The sequence below is a fragment of the Volvox carteri genome (assembly GCF_000143455.1).
Source record: "Volvox carteri f. nagariensis unplaced genomic scaffold VOLCAscaffold_28, whole genome shotgun sequence".
Taxonomy (NCBI): Eukaryota; Viridiplantae; Chlorophyta; class Chlorophyceae; order Chlamydomonadales; family Volvocaceae; genus Volvox; species Volvox carteri.
Genome location: NW_003307571.1, coordinates 112,533 through 132,256, shown reverse-complemented (window position 1 = coordinate 132,256; position 19,724 = coordinate 112,533). Strand labels below are relative to the sequence as shown.

Sequence of the window (19,724 nt, the reverse complement as noted above, 5' to 3'; positions counted from 1 at the left end):
AGTTACGGCAGCATTCTGGGTTATTACATGTTTCCGCGGGCCACCATCGCAATAACATAAGTAGGCCATACACACGCACTAGCTTATGACCTGCGCTCTACTTGTGCCTTTCCACGCCTGCCCGCGCAACTAACCATAGCTGCAATCTGCCACGCTGCTGAGTCGGTTGTCAATCAAAACTGCAGTAAACTGCAGCGTCCGGCATTTCCCAGGACGCTCCAGTACAGGTGCCGTTGTTCACGGACACGACAACACCCAACTAAATAGCTGTTCAGCTGTCGAAACCTGCGAGGCTCCCCTGTCGCATGTCATCACAAAAGCCCTCCGCGAAGTGGAGGCAGAGCGCAAGATGCCCCCGTTTGCCCATGTCCGGTGAGCTGCCAACCGCGATACGTCAACAGGGAAAACCTTGGCCTGGAACCCGCTGTGCCCACACCCGAGCGTCCTAGGGACCAGTCTCCCGCAGCTCGAAAAGCTAGAAACGGGAAAAACGCCTACTCCAGCGGCCACCATGCATGTCCATGTGCGGAACACTATGCTGAGCTGCTTGCGTCAGGGTAAAAGAGTCGAACACATATGTACAGAATCACCCCATGTAATCGCCGCCCGCCATCCCGCCAGCGGTATGAAACCCCACCTGCCTTTGGCGATACCGCCGCAGTAGTTAAGACCGCTCAGAACCTTATGCGCACGCACGTCTATGTCCCATGTGTCCAGGCTGTGGAGCTCTTTCACATGTCTACCACAGCCGTGACAGTGATGTCACTCCCAGCCATACGAAACAGCACAGACCGTATCCCCCGGTCTGTGCTGGCCCACACCTAGCTGTCGCGCGTGCAATGTCCCCATCAGGGCCCCTATCACGCACATCAGAATTCAGCCCTCTTAAGAGGCCCCGGCCCCCGAAGGCCGGCGAGGTGTCGTGGGATCACCAGACGCCTTCACCTTGGATGTGCCGTTAGGCTTGGCACCTCCAGCTGGAGCTGCTGCCTTTTTCTTGGCAGCTGCGTCTTGCTGCTGGGCCTTTGCCATGAGTGCCTTCTTCTTCGCGGCCTCCACAGCCGCCACCTGCTCCTTGCGGAAGTTGTCCAGTTCCGTGAGCTTCCGGTGCCGCACGGCATCAACCTCTGCACGGAGTCAGGAACGACACGACAGGTAGGGGTGTGGTGAGGGACTCCCCACGCTCGCGCTGGAGCCCAGCAAGCGTGTCGCAACTGGCAAGTCCAGCTCTGTCAGCTGCTGTCACACAGTTCTGGTCACGATGCGATGCACGGCACGCAACGCGTTGTGCACAAATGCAGCGCGTCTTTGGCAACGGGATTCAGTCTTAAGGGTATCAGTATCCACAAGGCGGGATGGGAAGTCCTGGCGGCCCCTATGCCAATGCAGGCAAGCACACGATATGCGCCCGGATACTGCACACAAGACATCGGAAGGGAAACATCAGCTGCACGACGTGGATGAAGCGCAGTCGCAGACGCATCTTCAGTGCTACAAGGGCACAAGCCCCACGCGCCTTCTTCCTTGTACTGATCCGGAATGACGAACTTAGCTCCCTTGGCGGACATCTTGGCCTCCTTCTCACGCACGCCTGCAACCAAGCACAAGGAAATACAGACAGACTTGTTCGACACAGCAACAACTCAGCGCACAGCGCCACCGCGGCAGGGTGGCAGGGAAAACAGCCGCCTCTGCCTATGGCACGCTGCTAAACATTGGATGGAGCTGCCATCACGGTCCAATCCTCAAACCCGACTACGCCAACCGGGTCGGGACGTGCAAGTATCCCCTGCGGACCCTCTGCTCACCGGGGAACATCTTTTCAAATAGCTCGCGCCACTCCGCCAAGCCGGCCGTCACGCTACCCTCCGCTGCGCCGCGCGGCCTGCCGATGGATTTGAATGTGTCTGCTCCCGCCGGCATCATGATGGGCCCATTGTGGTCCGACATGGGTTGCATCTTGAGCACTCTGTCGGCACATACACGGCAAGGACAGGGATTTGTCCGGTGGCAAGCGGCTTTTAAGTAAGAGCACATGTTTACATCGCTGTTGGTAGGATCGTAGTCCCAAGATAGCGCCTTCTCAACCATGCAATAAGAGGTGCCGTCATTCCGGTGGGGATTCCTCAGTAGACCCCTTGCCACCTTCCCACAGGCGATTCAGGAGCAATGCGCCGAGGACCCCAAAGCCGTGTGCCGTATAAGGGATCGCAGTCCACTCTTTGCGGCGAACCCCTTGCAACCTCCGGATATCGCAGGTGTTCGTGTTCTCTGATGATTTGCCATATCCACATTACTCACGGCTTCTTCTCCAGTCCCGTGAAGATGAGGTGGTTCATGAGCCTCGTGAAGTTGTCGAGCAACGCAGCGTCCTCGGCGGCGCTGCCGTCGCCGCCGCCGCCGTGGAGGCCGCTCAGGTAGCAGAGGAAGGCACCATGTGCGTGCGCAATGTAACGCAGGACTCTGCGATCGCAAGCACCGTTTCAGTGAGCAGGCAGGTAGGCAGGTAGGCAGGCAAAGTTATTGCTCTCCAACGGCGTCACGCATGTAAGCTCTCATGCGTTGCAGTCTTGCGCGACCATTTTACTACTGACGTTGGCACCAACACGGCGCCAAGGTGCGAACCCTACCAACAGCTACCTTCCAACACTCATTAACAATCCTTCCTGCGTCCAACCAAGCCTCTCGTCCGGTACCGCATGTCGGTGTCATCCCTTCATGTGCCCCGTCCCGTTTTTCACCCTCATCTGCACGCACCGGGACATGACCTTCTTGACCTCAGGATCCGAGGTCTTGAACACGTCGTACTTCGTCGCCGCAATGACCAGCGAGATGCCGCTATGGTACACGGCGTCCTTGTCCTCATTGCTGGCGTATAGCTTAGACTTGGCACGCTGGCGGAGCTGCTCTGGCAGCTGTAGCCCCTTCTTCTCAAACTTCTCGTACGTCGCGGTGAGCTTCTTCTTGACCTGCTCCGTCCAATACAACAAAGTGGGCAGAATGCCAGCCGGGTCCGACAAGTCCACCACGATGACCACCACGGCTGTTGTCACCTGCGCTCACCAGCGTAACGTGTATTAGCAAGGTGAGGCAGAGATGCATATTTGTCAGTAAAGTGAGACCGCTAGAAGGCTCGCTTGGCATCGCATGTGAAGCAAACCCGACCTGACCCATGCACGCCAGGGCTTGTCAAGTGATCTGCGGGGCCGATTGGGTTCCGGATCACGGTCCGCAACCTGAAGAACTTTTCAATTGTCGCAGAGCAGCTCTGTATGCCAACCTTACGGCATAAAGCGTGGAACGGCGTTTTGCAGCAGGCCGTTCCTGCATCACAGCATGGGAGAGCCGCACCTGCTTCGCTGTCAAGAACAGCTGATCTGAGTTGGCAATCTCCTCTGCAAACTCCTGGCTGCCGCCGACCTCCCATATGTGCGCCAAGTCCTTCTTCTCATGATCGTATGCAGCGGGCTTGCGCGCATACGTGTACTCTATACCCTCAGAAGGCTTTGGAACTTCAGCCTGCAACAATGCCCGTAGGTCGTCTTAGAGAGTGTGCCAACAGAGGCGTTAAGTATTTTTCCGAAGCATGCAGTTACATGCATGTCGGGAGGGACGAAGTTCGTTGGTGCTGTCACATGGTGGCGCAAGACTTTGCAGGGGGGCCCAGGATGCAGGATGGTTGGGGCCCCAAGGGGGCTGGCGCAAGACCAGGCTATTGCATGGGTGAAACCGGAATAATTTCAATTGCAAGCGTCCACGACCTACGCGAGTTGGATAGAGGAAGCGATTGAGCAAGGTGCTCTTCCCTGACGCCCTTGACCCCACGAAGTAGCAGTACGCATCACCTCGGCCGTCGGCGCCTGCGCACACGGGAGAAGGTACGGAGAATTGATTTATAAATGCGTCACAGCGTTCATACCACTTCCGGATATAGCACGGCTTCAGACCAGGCCATCAAGACGACATGTGCGGCTGTGTGTTACCAAACGCACCTGGCTTTTTCCTCTCCTCGTTTGCTTGCTCTATAGCTTTTGCCCAAATACTCCCTGCGGTCTTAATGGCTTGCCCCGGGAGCATTGGAGCCAAAGCCATGTTGTCCGGAATTCGCTAAGCGGCTTCCACACGGCCTGCTGCGAAACACTAGCAGCAGCAGGCCGCAGTGATGCTCTAATAAAAATACAGTTTCTTCACGTCGAGCTTTGCAAGGCGCCGCTCACGTCAAAGTCGCGTTTGCTCCTATTAACGCCGTAAGACAGCCAAAGGCATGTAATGTAATTCTGTAATTGTAAACAATGGTATCCTTCATCAATTATGCACGGAATGTGAACACGGAAGGCCAGCCGAACGCGTCACCCGCTTAATGCTCGGTCACGTTAATAGCCCATCTAACAGGCAGCGTAGGAAAGAATATGGTGCATCTAGCCTAAACGTAGCCTGATCGATGTTCAGGTCTGTCTCTAACTCCGTTAGGTTCCATCGTACAACGTTTGTTGTAATAGGAGAAACGGAGGTTATTCGCCAGGCTTGTGCGCACATGAAATATCACCGTTGCAAATGATAGAAGTCACCCAGGATTTGCGGAGAGCCGTTCGAGTCCCGCTTGTCGTAAGGGTTTGCAACTGCACCCATTTTCAGCGGCTGGCATAGGTGTGGGAGACGAAAATCCTTCAATCCAATAGCGTCCACCATGGGATGATGACGTTAGTGCCCCGTAATGGGTCCATCATGTCTCACAAGGAAGAAGGACGCCGTAGGCGCAGACGCGCCAGGGCAGACAGGCGATATGTCCTGAGCTTTTAGTCCCAGCTTCGCCGACCCGTTTACATTTGGAACGATGCAGGATTCGGGAACATGTCCTAGCGATGCAGGCGAGGCATGCCGAGAGTGCCAAGAACCCCGACGATGGCCAGACCACGCCACACCTGATCTCTATTTCGAGATCAGGCCTAGCTGTCGCCGGGCCCCGCACCGTCGGCAGGGGCTGGCATGGGAAGGCTCCTGGTCTACCTCTGATGTCTGGTCTACCTGTTTCTTTACCTACTGGTACGTGCGTGTATGCTTCGTCAAGAACGCCGGACAATGCCGTATGCAGGGGGTAGCGGACAAGTAACCGCTGACTCGCTCGAGCGTTACACGTGTCGCGCGTCGATGATGCCCAACTCGGGCACGAATGAATGTGCACCTCGTTGGATACGAGCAAACGCAAGTACGCGTGCTGGGCTCCTCACCGATACCTCACTTTTTCGGGCTCATTGCGTGGCGTTCATATCATGAAGTAATGAAAAACCTGCGTACACTATGCCGAGAACCGTGTAGGTCCCGTTTCATTGCTGGAATAGGAAGAAGCCCGCCAGCGACTGCGTTGTGCCCAAACCAAAGCAGTGATTGTGCAACATCAGCTACGGCCACCCTCATGCCCGGCCATCACATGCCAATCTGCGCCCAGCGACTCGGCATGGAACTCATGCGCACATGCCACTGCTCCAGCTCGACCATGTTGTCCGCGGCATCTTGCTGACCTAGGTGCCGCATCGCTACCGCGAGATCCTCCACGGTCAGCGACGCAGGTTCGCCAGCTCGGCTCGAAGCCTGGCATAATTAAATGACACACACATGCTATTAACTCCGGATATTATCGTTAAGAATCTATGAGGCTCTGGTTGGCGCCTTCTTTTGGGAAAGAAGTGGGGATACAAGAAATGAATCGGCCAATCGTCCATTGCAAACTACAGCGCTGTCTATTTCGCTTGCCCTGAAATCGTCCTCGCTGCCAACATTCAGAATTTCAGCGGCATCTTAATACGTCATTGCTGACTGCTGAACTATTGGGTAAGTTGCTCGTGTGCCATGCTGAACACTTGCATTTCACGGCCATTAATATAACACTGTCATCGTGGCCATGGGTTATGGACATGCTTTTATGCAGGCCGTATGGAACTTACCCGCCGGGCTGCCGCTGCCTTGACTGCTTCGTCACACAATGCCGCAAGCTGCGCCATGCTTAAGCCCTCTGTCTGCCTGCACGTGCAATTGGCATTCACAACAGTTTCCTTCCCGTGATCTCGGCCTCTGGACGGCCTCTAATCTCAAGCCTGTTACGCACCTCACTACATTCTCAACGTGTCCTACATCCAGTGCAGCACCCACAGAAGCGAGGCGCCTGACCAGAAACCGTTCGCGATCATCTGGCCCAGGAGGTGCCTACAGCGCACAGAAGGAAGAAGAATCGGGAGGATCATAAAATATCAACGATGCAAGATAGCCAGTATCCGATGTGGTCATTGCACCCATTAATTCGCTTCCGCTGGCCAGCCGCAAAGCCAATGCTCGGGCTAACTTGCAGGGAGAACTACGACCGCTGTTCGGGATCGGTTGTGACGTAGCGCGAAAGGATAACGGTTTGGCTGAGCAAAATTTTCCATCAGGCAGCAGGCACATACACATGTGAAGGCAATAGACAGATCACCTGGCGTCCCACGGTTATGCCACTCTAGGGTGCGCAAGGGGCATGCAAGGGAGATTCATGTTTCTCTTACCGCCAGTAGACGATCCGTGCGACCTAGGCTGGCAGCAAGGGAGTCGTCCAGATCCATGGGGCGGCTCGTGGTGGTGAGCACCAGAACCTTGAACCGTGGCCTGGTTGAACTGCCGTTGCCGCCCGTGCCGGCATGTGCCGCGGCGGTTGCGTAGCCAGGCGATGCAGCAGGCGAAGCGCTGCGCACACCGCCCTGGCCCGGTGAGGACACCTTAATCAGTGGCTGCAGCAGCAGCTCGTCCACAGCCACAAGCAGCTCTGCGCAGAACGCATGGTGTTTTGGCGGGAAAAAACTTGCCGCACAGTATCCCTGACTATGAGAGCTTCATAAGGAAGGCGGGCTGGGTGGCACTAAACGTATCATACAGGATCACCAAACGGGTTGTGAAATGCGACACATTAAGCACATTAAGCAGAGCTGGTCAATGTGGCAATCGCTAGCAGCCTATTGCTTGGGTACGCGCTGTGAGCGCTGCATCATCCCCGTTTCCAACCTGCTCGCAATCGGCGGCGTTCCTGGCTCTGTCGCGTCGCCTCCACGCTGGCTAGCCGGTCGACGTCCTCGATATGCACGACGACCGGCCCTGGAAGGTGTGTCGCGACCTGAACGACACGGCGATTGAGGAATGCGCATTATAGTCCGTGCACCTGTTTGCTGTCCTGCGTTGCGTGCAGCTACACATCCTCCGTTTGCATGTTTAAGATGTTTTAACTTACATGCTCATATGCTCGTCGGCATCCTGTGCTAAATGCACTGTAGCTATGCGCGTTTTCAGAGGCTTGAAAGTAAATAACCAGCGCCGGAGATCGGTCGGCTCGGGATACCTTTTGCAACGGCGCGCTTTCTGAATATACCCACCCTGGCTACGGAGCGTAGGACGACTTCAGCTCCTCCAGGGTCCTGTGCGAGGCGGTCGACAAGGTTCGGCGGAACATGGACGTATGCAGCGTCCAGCTCCGACCTCAGGGCACGTGCCAAAAGACTCTTTCCGTTGCCGCTCGGACCGGCTATCAGTACTGCCGCGTTCGGCAGGCAGTTGGACTTTGCGGCGCGCTGTTGGCCGCTCGCCGCCGGCTCGGTAACGCCTCTCGGTCGTTTGTTCTCTTTTGCAGCGCTTCCAGTCGTGCTGGAGCCCACAGTGATGCCGCGCGTCTGCAACGCGACTGACGGAGACGACACTTCAGTCGGCGGAGAGTTGTCCACGCAAATTTCCTGATCATGATCATGGGAAGTAAACAGTTAGTTTGAGCAGTGGGTAAGTTTGAACGAGGCCATACAAGTGTTGCACGCAGTAGGGGCATTGAAGGAAAGGTACCACACTGGCCATGCTTCCGCACCTTGAGACGCCGCTTAACTTCTCGCAGACCCGCTAGCTCATCCCACGGCAAGCCTGGAATGATAGGGGCGCATGTTGCGTCAGATTGACGACTCTACATACGCAAAACAACTCCCAAAGCTGACGCCGTGACTAGGTATACACCCTCTGCCAACTAAACTGGGCGGCGACTGGTGTTCGTACATTGCGTGTCCTACAATAGGAAGAGCTCAGTGGTTCAGGTGCCTAACATTGGTATAGCCAATTCGAGGATAACCAACAATCCACACACCTTCAGCAGGTGTTGAGAGTCCCCTCGGTGTGACCAGGTTTCGCATGACCCACACGTCCATCGCACGCTCCTTTACTTCGTCCGTGCAGACAGGCACCCGTCGCGCGGGCGTGCGGATGCCAGTGCCTGGCGTGCGTGGCACTGCCGCCACACGGCCAGACGGTGTTGCAGTGGGCGCTCCTGGCGGCCGAACCTGCACTGCCAGTAGACGCTGTTGTCTCAGCGGGGTGCGTTCCGTTACAAATTCAGGCATGGGCCTAGAGGGACCAGAAACCTGTTTCACGACGGTGGGTGTGGTTGAGCCCGCAGCAGCAACAGCAGCGCCAGATGCGGCAACAAAGGTTAGATGAGGCGAGCCAGAAGGCTGGATTGGTGACGATGAAGCTTCCTTGTTATGGCTGCAGCTGGTGTTGGGGTTAAAGTCGTCGGGCGCGAACGACAACGGTGTGTTTGGAGCGTTGCTGCCGCCATTGTTCCCAGCACTGCTCATCTGACCACTGTTGGGATGTCCAAGCTCAGCCATGACTTCAAAAGTACCATTTCCAGTTTCCGTGGGTGATTGCCGACCGCCATCGCACAAAGTATTGCCGTTTGTGGATGCTTCCTTGGAGTTATTGACTTGCAGAGGCAAGGGGTTGGACATGAAGGCCAGGCGTCGCGCAGGCTCCCCAATGGATGCCGCCCAGCCTTCTGCTTGGGGTGGAGCCGTTGGCTCATCCTGCTGGGGCTCAGACTTGTATGACTTCAGGATCTCTCCTGGGAACACCGTATCGTCGCCTTCCATATCATGGCGTGGGGACCCCGCCAGGGAGCACTGGCTGTTTCCTGAAGGCGACTGATGAATGTCACGGCGGAGTAGCGCTAATGTGGACCCGGGCAATGCGGACTTCAGCTGCGATCCGAAGTGGAAATTGCTTAAAGAAACTGCTAACGCGGCCGCAGAAGTACCCGCGGCCAGGTCTTCGGGTGAAGTCTTGGTAAAGAGCGCCAGAGAGGAGCCCGGCACCGTTCCGGCACCTGCTGCCACAGATGCCATGGTAGATACCATACCGGCCGATACGACTGGACCAGCTGATGTCGCTGGCTCAACAGTAGCCGACATTGCCTCCAGCTGTGATGGCTGATTACTGTCCTGGTCAATGTCGCACAAACAGTCCATGGTGCACGGTTCCGACGGAAAACCTGGAGACATGAAAGTCCCGGTAAGAAATCAAAATTATTACACTGCAAAACGGGGCAATATTTGTGACGTAGGACTAGACAGAGGGGACTGGCAGGTCTACTGTAGCCATTTCCGGAGCACGAGGATCCCCACCCTCGGGTTTTTTGAGTCTCGACCCGGTCCGCTGTTCCACGTAACCATAGTGGTTACCATTGTGCTGACTTCCTGACATGATTTATAAAATTTGAACACTTGGTATGCCAGATGCCGCTTACTTGGAGGCTGGGCAACGCCAACGGATTGAGCCAGCTTCAGACGTGAACCGGGGTCACCCAACAGTTTGTCATTCTCTTGGTCGTCAGCATCATCGCTGTTGTCGACCTAGAGAGCGCAGGATGAAACAAGGTAACCCCGTTCAGAAAATATCTGGCATCGCCTTGCTCCACCTGGGCAATTTACCTGTACCTGTACATCGGTGTCTGTGGGCTTAAAAGGACTGCTCGGCGCTGTACGTGCAGCAAATAAGTGTGTAGCGAATGAGTTTCTTGCTTTCCCGTCAGGCACCATATTGAAATAGTCCTCTACTACCCACTTGACAGCACTTTGGCAACTGTCTCGATGATGTCGACGCTTTTGCCGTTTGCTCGGAGGCCAAGGGCCTTTGCTCTAGCTTGCAGCTCGCGACGACTAAGACTCCTAAGGACACGACGATGCCGCTCCAGCTCCATGTTTTCAGGTTCAGAGTCCATGATCACCTAGGTTCCAAGGACTGTGCAAGCCCCACGGAGGTCACGTTTGCTAGTTCGTGCCGTCTGGTGTTGTATGTGCAGAGTTTGTTTATTGTATTGGGAAATGTGACGGTTGGGAGAGACGTCCCTTTTTAAACAGGCAGGATCCATTTGCAACGAGACTAACGGCATAAACCTAATAGACATGTGCAAGTTCCAAGGAGGACAAGATTCTTATACCTTTGCGTTAAACGACTCACCAGACTTTAGTCAGGAGAGTCCTACCTGACTGATTTGATGGATGCACTGGTCAAGCCCATAGATTGGATGTACAATTCCGGCCTTGTACCATTACTGTTCACCATACAGCTTCAGAAAATATATATTGGTTGCGGAATTATATTGCGGCAATGGTGAGCTGGCGTTTTTTCGACAATCCTTCGCTTAGGTACAGGCGATATGCCGAGCAAAAGAGTTTCTCATAGATTTTAATAATGTCCATGTTAGATCATGATAGTCACCAAGAAAGAGTGGTGCAGCGGAGGCCTCCTCCAGTCGTCATCTCCGAGCCTCAGCTTGACAGCCCGAGTGCAGCGGCAGCAACAGGGGCTGTGGTACCTTTGCGAGCGGGCCCTTTGATGGTAGTGCCACGGCCAGCGCCTATGGGCACAGCGCTCCTGCCGCCCGCTGTGGCAGGCCCCTTGTCTGCTCTGGCGGGGGCCCCAGACAGGTAGTCGCCTGTCTCCACTCGGCACCTTGAAAATGGCAACAAATTGACTCATGTAGCGACGCCTTAGGGGCTCCCTGTAGCATGTCGTTGGAACCAGCTTCACCATCGCCTTTCGCAAAAGCCCTTCACGTCACTGCACAGTTGCTCAGCATGGCGCCTGCCCATGGCCTCCCCGTTAACCCTGTCGCCCAGACCGCCCCTGATATACACCGGTGATACGGCGTCCAGCTTGGCTGCCCTTCGTCAGGATATTGCATCAAGCTACCGTGCCATTTGCGGTGCACTTGGTGAACCGGTACGGTCGGACCTTGTCAGTGCCACCCCGCACACGGCATCGGCGCTCGGCCTACACATGCCCCTAGCAGCGCGGCTGCCGCTCCTTGCCGGCGGCTCCAGCCTCGTTCCCGCACCGGTGCGGCTACCGCCGGTTCCGCCCGGCCAAGCTGCGGCCCCGGTGTCGCCAACGGCCGGTGTGGCCACGGAACTCGGCACCAGTATCGGTATCGAGGGCGTCGGATCCGGTGGCGACGCGCCAGCCAGAGTCCTCGCTACAGGGGCCTCCCGGACCGGTGCAGGCAGCCGCTTCCCTACAGGGGCCGTCGCAGGGCCCCGCAACCCCATGATGGGCGCCCTGCGCTCTCTTAGTGCAGGGCATGCGGGTATGACTGCAGCACCTGGTCTGCCCCCGCTGGCCCCGGGCCGTCAAGCCGACGGGCATTGGCCCATGGGCCGCCCGGCACCCGGGAGCTTTAGCAGCCGGGGCAGCGGCAGTGGCGGCATCGGTGACGGCCCCCGGGTTGCTATGCTGTCAGGCCTCACCCGACCTCAGGTGCGGACATAGCAGGGTGGGCAGAATGAAGGTCTTTACTGAGCCAAGTAAAATAGGCTGCCTGGTTAGCCCGTATGCCTTCCCAGGGAGTCATCGCCTGGGTGATGCTGCAAGGTTTTCCTGCTGAGCACCCCGTCATGTCATGCTGACCCATGTCCTCATGCTCTCACGTTGTTAGCCTCGGTCTTGGCCGTCTGGCGATGTGCCATCCAGCGTTTTTGGTTACGTCCCATGGTTTGCGTGCCCTGCAATGTGCGCGCTTTTCCGGATTCGATGCTCCTCCCTGCGCCGCCTCTAACCTCTTGTTTGCTGCCACCTGTGGGTTACGCGACTGCGCAGGATCCCAGCAGTGATTTTCTGGGGGAGGAAAGCGCTGTGGTGTACCCGCCCGCAGGTCGCAGCTTCGGTGGCGGTGCGAGTTCTACGGCACAGGCAGTTCTGGGCACGGCAGGGCTGGGTCCAGGGCAGATGATCGATGCCATGGACGATTTCCGGTTTCGCGGCGGGGGCAATAAGCATATCAAAATCGAGGACCTAGGTAAGCTGTTTGATACCGCGTCTCGCCTGGCGAGTGCTATGACGGTGAGGGAACATGGTACTCGGGTAGCATGTACCCATGTGGACATGTCTCTGATATGCTTTGTTCACACGCGTGTCACCCCACAGACGACCCCTCCCGCCTGGTACCTAGCTTCCGGAGGAACGACGACATGCAGCTCGAGCTGTTCTTGAAGGTGGGGAGACAGCTTGCGGCGCTGATGATCTAGCCTTGAACTAGCGGGATATAGGTTGCACGGCAAGGTCGGGGCTCTCTGTGAATGAGCTATGAACACGCTCGCTCGATGGCACTTGCCCTGCCTTGCGGGCCTTGTGCCATGCGGATTGAAAGACCCTGCGGACTCCTGGGCTGGACTTGGTTGTGGGGTTTGGGAAGGATGGTGCGGGTCTCCCCACCAAGAAAACGGATGATTCGTTGGAGAGGACCCGAAATGAGTGCCTGTATCGCAGGTGAATGGATCCCGCCTGGTTTTTTGTTACTGGCGTGTTACACGCCCCCATCCGCACCCTAATTCTGTCGCAGGAATACGCGCGTGACCGCAGCAAGCCCAGGCCAGTGCAGCGGGGTAACTCCCGGTTCCATATGCCCTTTTAGAAGCCGACATACTACAATACGAATGGCGACAATGCTTAGGGGGCTTAGGATCCTCCTACCACTTCATCGGCTGCCCTCAGGCGCTTGGAACCGAAGGGAGCCGGCATGCTGCTGTCGGGGTCAGCTTGTATGCCAAGGCTCAAAGACAGCATAGGCTCGCGCGGTTCATGTTTCTGCGGAAGGTGGCTTTGAAATGTAACCTTTTTCGAGCATAACAATGATATGGCCGACATGTTTGGCACCTTGTGACCCGGTTCTCTTTCCCGCCCCGGAAACAGGCATGTTGGGTGTTTCATGGTCAATGGTTGACGCGTAACTGCATACGAATTCTGACGTTTTTGAGTTGATGCGTGGGTTTCTGAGTGCTCGTGCCGTGCTGCAATGCCGGACCGGGCGGTTGGCCTTAGTGGACCGGATCCGGGAAGCGGGAAGTGGTTGCCGGGGCGTTGATGTGTGGCCCTTGACCTCGTAACAGGTTTACCTTGCCTTACCTGATGTCGCGGCCCTGAGCACATTCATGGTGGCCACGTACAATGGCCAGAAATGGTCAGATGTCGGCATCATATGTATATGTTCTATTGAAAAAACTTCTCGTACTAATCAATTGGCTATTTTATGTGGGCGTGGCCTTTCTCGTTTTGGAAGGGGTAGAGGAAAGCGGCCCTCCGCGGGTGGAGGGGGTGTACGCCACAAACTGAGGCTCACGTGATACGAGCAGGTGGGCGGTGGCTTGGCAGCCGTTAACGTGCCATGTGCTTCCAATTGCATCTAATGGCATCCGCGGCCATCTACGGAGGGGACGGTGCCGCCATTGCCGTGGGGGGGCCATGCAACACTCCCAACCTGGCCTGTCGGGCCACCACGACAATCAAGTTGAAGCATGGACCGGACTGTTTGCTGATGGACCTTACCGTGAACGTGTATGGTTCCACAGGCACGTCTAGCAGGTTAAGATAGAACATCGATGATGCCATTTTCACGAACCGCAGTATTTCCATCCTGAAATTGGACGGAGTCGGGTGCACGGTGAGAGCCGAAAGGATCCGCAGTGGCTACCTGTAATGCTTGTAGCGACTGATGGAGGGGGGTGGTTGATATGATCAGGGTGCCTGCTGCCAGTTGTGCCGACTTGCAACACAAGTCAAGGTACAAGAACGAACGGTGGCCTGGAGATGTGCATCTGCCAAGACCGGTAAGGCATAGGCTTTAGTTCTGCTTTACTCCCAAATAGCTAGGAACATCATCCGGCGACCTGGGTTAGGACTGCTACGGACCGCAGCGCGATCGGGGACTTTTCTTGGTTTGCGGCACCCCCACTATAGGCATGCACAGCTACCTACTTCATGACGTTTCCCCGCGGCTTAGGTGCAGATTGTTTCCCATGCTGCCAGAATGCTGGATGACATGGGGTGCGTATGCAATTGTTTGGTTAGTCCATGCTGGTCACCAAGCTAATCGGCTGGCTAGGCAGGTCAAGAGGTGTCGGGCTGAAGACCTGTAAGCACAAGCCGCTATGCTGCGCAGCGACAGCGGGTTAACATAAGTTATACTAAAGTACTTTCGGTGCACTGGTACGGACCTTTTGAGCATCGGCGGTTCGGGCCCAGAGGTGCTGCTAGCACAACCGAATTCGTTGCAATGTTACCAGGTCGCCATGTTTTTTGACGCCATGATCTCAAGGTGTCGCAAGCCAGGCTATACTCTCCTTTGACTGGAGACGCGATGTGACTTTTTACTTATGACGACCGGAGTAGAGTGTCATTAACTCGCTTAATAAGCGCATACAAGCGTGGAGGCAGCAGCGCCTCCTAGCAGGCCTCTGAAATACGCTCGATATCGTTTTAGGGCTGGAATGTAGATGAAATATCTTTAAGCACCCAAGTCCTTCGATCCACGAGTGGGGCATCTGTGTTTGAAACTTTTACGGCCACCTTGTTTATAACGGTTATAGGGAGTAGGATAGACGCAATTTGAAAGCTCTTGAACCGAACAGCGAGATTATGGGGGAAGCGACGACCAATTATTCCTTGAAGTATCAGGCGCGTGTCCTAGTGGCCTTGCCAAGTGACACGATCAGCTCAAAATGGCTTGTTGGCACCACAGCTCTGCGAGAGGAGAATGAGGTGAGGGTGGGGTGATGAGGTATCCATCATGATGGGTATCATGAACAAATTCCAACTACATGCCGTGCCTCGAGTACAGGTACGCATGCTTCAATATGACGCGGACAACGAACAGCTGGTTTGCAAGCTTGCTTACTCACACCCAGCCGAGGTTTGGGACATCGCACCGTGCCCGACGCGAGACGATGTTTTCGTGTCTGTATGGGCGAAAGGTAAAGCACCATCATCTGCACCCGGAATGCGCCGCGATGCATGGTGCCAAGGGGTTGCTGCGTGTTAACTCGCCTCTAATCCTGCACTTAGGGTTGCAACACCCTACATCAGGGCATGCGTGTTCACCTCCAGCCACCTTAGGGTTACTCGTTTGTAACTTCTTCGGTACCGCCTCACTTACCTCTTTCCCGCTGTCCGCACCCGCAGCCGGTAACAGTAGCGCTACCTTGTGGAGGGTTGTGGACGGAGAGTCCTCCTCCGCGGGGCAGCCGGCTGCAGCAGCTGGCCGCAGTCCCGAGCTGCAGCTGGAGCAGCAGGCAGAGCTGGCCGGGCAGAGCCGAGCCATGCGCTGGTGGGTAATGAAGGGGACGGAGGCGCCTGTAGTGGGGTTTAGAAGGAAGGCCCGGGTAGGGGAGGACCTGCTATGTGGGAAGATGCGAAGGAGAGTCCTAGAGAGGAGGTTGTGCCATAGTGGTGGAGACGTGCCCAATCCCTCCCAAGGGGGCCCTGAGGTTCCGGACGGACAGCCTACAAACACCCGAGGTGGTCCCCGGGTGTGCAGCAGGGCTGGGAAGTGAGGGAAACGGCGCGGAGCGAGCAGCCTTACTGGGAGGGGGGAAAGGGCCATGGCTAGCGGAACTGTATATGGCAGTAACCGGCAAGAGGCGGCCGGAAAGGGTGCACGAGCCTAAGCGCTATGATTCCCCTCCAGACCGCCAGGTATCTCAACCGGTGGCGGCCGGCGAGATAGCAGAAGGGGAGCACCATGCTGTACATGGGATATTCCCGCACCGGGGTAGAGCACGGCGCTCCCCTGGTGCCATTTGGCCGGAAGCCGTGCACGTCACGACTATGGTGGCAATAGAGAGGTGGCCCGTCGTTGGCATTACATCTAGGTACCATTCAAGTGTCGCTTCCATCTCCATGCCCTTCCCGATCGGTTACCTTGCTGCTGTTGTTCCAAACATGGCGTGTCCTGTGTACACCTTTTCCTCGGACCCGTGCCGTGCTGCCTTGCAGCGCATTGTGGAGCTCGCAACAGACTGACACCGTGGTGACGTTGGAGGAGGGTTTCCTCAAGAAGTGGTCAATTACCGGTGCGGGCGCAGAGGTGCGACATGGGCCCTCCGTTTGTTAAACCCCAAACCCTTTGTTTTGCGCGCTGCTTGAGAGCTTCGGAAATCCTCGGCTTCGCATTGCTGTTTTCACAAGCCGTTAGGGTTACTGCGTCATGTTTGGCACGTCAGCCGCACGCTCGTGGTTGCCTAAGGAGTTAAGGCGACGTCTGCGTGGCCACGTGGTTCGGGCTAGGTCGGGGCTTCTGCTCAGTCCGCAAGCCGCGCTCTTCAGCTACACATCCGCCTTTGCTAGGAAACGTATAGCTGGAGAGGCACGTGGACTTGCGGTGCGTGTCCGTGTCACCCACGTGGCTGGGACATTGGCGGCCCCACCATGACCCCTTCCGTCCAGCGCCCTGCGCCCCTATTCGCTCCTTTCATTTACCATCTCTCCCCTCCGCCCCCATGCTGACTTCTTCCCGTTCCGCAGTGCACCTCAAGCTGCCCCGCCGGGGAGATGGTGCAGCTGTGGTCAGGAGCGCTACACCCTCGTAATGCATCGCTGTTGTGTACGGCAGGCAGTAATGACGTACAGGCAAGTGCAATTCGTGTTGAGATTACGGCTGCGGAAGGGGGGATGCGGGCGGCGGGTCCGTATAGGAGTCCGGCGCTACGGGGTGAGGTTACGTTGGCAGCCCCCTGGGAGCAGTCGCCGGACGGGCTCACCTAGCTGGCCGCTGCAGAGCTGAGGATCTGGATTATGCCTGAGATGCAAGATCGTCATCATTCCTCCCTGGTTTCTCGGATCCCCAGCTTTTTTCTCGGTGGTTGACCCCTTCGGTTCGTTTGCCTGTCCTTCAGTGTTATCCGCCCCGGCTCCCTCCCTCCCTCCCTGCCTGCCTGGTGTTCCGCGCAGACGTGGGACCTCCGCAACCTTGGTCGGCCCATAGGTGAAATCAAGATGGCCCACAAGATGCCCGTCCGCTCCATCAGCTTCGCACCACACAACGACACGCGGGTGTTGACTGCTGGAGACGACTGCAAGCTGCGGTTCTGGGACCTCAGGTTGGGCAGGCGGGGAATCGGAAGGCGGGAGGGGTCTTGCGGAGGAGGAAAAACACGTGTCCCGTCGGAAGGGATGAGGCGACCCGACCATGACGCCATTTCATTTGTGGTCGTGATGTACCCAGGAAAGCGGCCGGCGCACTGCAGCCCCTTAGGAGGAGCACTGCACTGCGCTGCACTGCACTGCATACAGAAGGCCTCGTAGGGTCATCCGGCACAGGGTCGCGAAATGGCTGGATGCGTCATGCGTTACAGGGTCCTGGCCCTTTCAGTGCGCAAAGCACGTCAGCGTTGGGCCTCAACCATCTGCCTACCGCCTGCCTGATGAGTTCACACCTTACTGTTGCCTGATGCCGTATCTTACCCCAACCCCTGGCCTCAGGAACCCCGGTCAGGCCCTTTTGGAGCTGGGGGGTCACCGGCACTGGGTGTGGCGGGCCGCCTACAACCCCGTGAACGACTCCCTAATAGCGTCATGCTCCTCAGACTGCTGCGTCAACCTGTACTACACGCCCAACTTGGCGGCACTGCCGGGAGTGGCGGCACCCGCAGGGGCGCCAGAGATAACGGGAGGGGCGGCGGGCGGCGGCACCGCGGTGGCGGGCACGATGGCGGCCGGAGCGCTTCCAGCTGCCGTTCCTGGCGCTGCCTCTGTTGCTGCGGCGGGGGCTGGTGCGGCTGCAGCGCACAAGGCTCCCGGCAGGTGCGGTCTGCTGAGCGAGGGTGGGCAGTGCGTGGGGACTTGGGGCTCTCATGGTGCCGAGATATTGTGCGAGGGGGCTATCAAGGGTACTGAATGCGTGTGTGGGCTGCATGAGAAGCAGCATGTGTGTATGGGCGCGTTCCACCACCGTGATGAACACGCGCGTCGTGGGATCGCATCCTGGCCTGGCTCCCGCCGCAGTCACCTCCTGTTAGCGTCAACCTAATTCACTGATAAGAGGCAGTTACCGGTTGTGGCGGTGTTTATGACTTGCCCACTTTTCACATCGCGCCGCTGATGGCTGTTACCTGAGCAGCCGCGCCCCGCCGCTTCCCTCGTATTCCGTCTTTCCACAGGTCTGGTGACCTGGACGGCAAGGTGGCCAGCTGGGATGAGCACGAGGACAGCGTGTACGGCATGGCGTGGAGTGCCGCAGATCCTTGGCTGCTGGCTAGCTTGTCGTTTGACGGGCGGGTCACCATCGACCGGGTCCCCAAGAATATCAAGTACAAGATCCTCATTTAGGTGGTGAGGGGCATTTGACCATCCCCCGGCGGGGAAGGTGCTTTTGCACCCACCCAATATACCTTACATCGCCTCGCCTGATATGATGAGGGAGAGGGAGTCCACTGGTGCTGTGTATCATTTGACAACCAGCGAAATGATGGTCCCTAGGGGCATGCGGTCTTGCCGGCCATGATTCAAGCCACCAGAGCCGCATGAGGTGTTTCTTATGTGTGTTGCTCATGCGGGCGATGCTCCGATAGGACATAGCGGGGTCAACGTAAGGACGAAACATGGTGGATCATAATGCAGTGGACGGTGGTGCCATTTCTTTTGGTCGAACAAGAGCGGATCACTTGTCTTTCCATGTCTGCGGTTGGTCAGAGCAAGGCCTGGCTACTTGAATCTCAGCTTTTCAGGCATAAACAGCTAATCCTTTCATACTGAGCGCGGTCAGGACCAGTCACGTGGCATGCAACATCAGAGTATGAGGACAGAACTGCACAACCCTCCTGTTCATCTGCAAGCAAAGTCCACCGTAAACACAGTTGCACGCCGGAAAGTTGCCGCATATGGTCCAGCACAGCAGGAGACCCCGGGCCGACTACTCCCCCATTTGGGCTATAGCCTATGAAACAATATATTTTAAAAATAACCATGTCACGGAGAGACCTACACCCCACACAACAAACCTGGCTGCTTGCCTCACATGCGGTAATCACGCTCTGGTTCACATTGCGGTCCACCATTACTGGCAGTGGTCAACCAACCCTAGCTTCTCTCACTTTCGTCTCCAGAAGGAATGTCAACAGCGATGCGCACATCTTGTCAATATTTCCTTGCAGCCTGATAGGATTGGGAAGTCTGGGTCCTGTGCTGGACCGCTGGACTGGACACCTGCACCGGGCGCCACCCGCTCATATGTATCTGCTCCACCTTTCAAGCCCTCGCCTACATCCCTATGTATAATGGGTCACGCTAGACGCTACTCGATACATCCTCTTTCTTGGTGAAGGTGGACTGTGCACATATACACATACGCAGCTCACGGGTTCTGATTATTCGTGTGTGTTATTTAACCATAATGGCCTCGTGGGCACTGAACTCACATACATAACATACAGCTGAGCTCTACAAAATATACTCCAGACACGTACCAAACCGTAAACATGGAATGGTGTGAGGACAGGGCATAATGCGCCCATTCCGTCACCCCATACATAAACCCTAGTAACATTTAGGAGCACGTGCTGCAAGCTGGGCCCCTCTTCATGCCACCCGTGTCCCCGGCACATTCGACAGCCGGTAGCCGG

At 56.6% G+C, this 19,724-nt stretch overlaps 4 protein-coding genes across 4 annotated transcripts; 2 read left to right on the top strand and 2 right to left on the bottom strand.

Annotated features, from left to right (window-relative positions):
• Positions 1-885: 885 nt before the first annotated feature.
• D1bLIC (cytoplasmic dynein 1b light intermediate chain, D1bLIC) lies at positions 886-4,092 on the bottom strand (the record flags this gene model as incomplete). Its single annotated transcript, XM_002952111.1, has 8 exons — positions 886-1,125; positions 1,545-1,591; positions 1,809-1,969; positions 2,302-2,463; positions 2,758-3,053; positions 3,352-3,519; positions 3,766-3,860; positions 3,993-4,092. The coding sequence occupies 8 exons, from the start codon at positions 4,090-4,092 to the stop codon at positions 886-888; spliced, it is 1,269 nt and encodes a 422-aa protein (XP_002952157.1).
• A 1,332-nt stretch (positions 4,093-5,424) lies between these two features.
• Positions 5,425-10,033, bottom strand: VOLCADRAFT_92777 (uncharacterized protein; the record flags this gene model as incomplete). The annotated part of the gene is made up of 11 exons (XM_002952110.1): positions 5,425-5,589; positions 5,943-6,018; positions 6,104-6,201; positions 6,537-6,793; positions 7,030-7,138; positions 7,395-7,688; positions 7,874-7,926; positions 8,144-9,325; positions 9,581-9,686; positions 9,765-9,811; positions 9,898-10,033. 11 exons carry the CDS (start codon positions 10,031-10,033, stop codon positions 5,425-5,427), a joined length of 2,523 nt encoding a protein of 840 aa, XP_002952156.1.
• Positions 10,034-10,303: 270 nt separating this feature from the next.
• VOLCADRAFT_105378 (uncharacterized protein) lies at positions 10,304-12,745 on the top strand (the record flags this gene model as incomplete). The annotated part of the gene is made up of 6 exons (XM_002952199.1): positions 10,304-10,446; positions 10,541-10,763; positions 10,956-11,592; positions 11,932-12,130; positions 12,259-12,326; positions 12,674-12,745. The coding sequence occupies exons 2-6, from the start codon at positions 10,672-10,674 to the stop codon at positions 12,743-12,745; spliced, it is 1,068 nt and encodes a 355-aa protein (XP_002952245.1). The 5' UTR covers positions 10,304-10,446; positions 10,541-10,671.
• Positions 12,746-14,446: 1,701 nt separating this feature from the next.
• VOLCADRAFT_81755 (uncharacterized protein) lies at positions 14,447-18,432 on the top strand (the record flags this gene model as incomplete). The annotated part of the gene is made up of 9 exons (XM_002952198.1): positions 14,447-14,868; positions 14,948-15,080; positions 15,289-15,433; positions 16,102-16,192; positions 16,630-16,734; positions 17,056-17,204; positions 17,587-17,740; positions 18,029-18,117; positions 18,264-18,432. The coding sequence occupies exons 1-9, from the start codon at positions 14,746-14,748 to the stop codon at positions 18,430-18,432; spliced, it is 1,158 nt and encodes a 385-aa protein (XP_002952244.1). The 5' UTR covers positions 14,447-14,745.
• Positions 18,433-19,724: the final 1,292 nt, after the last annotated feature.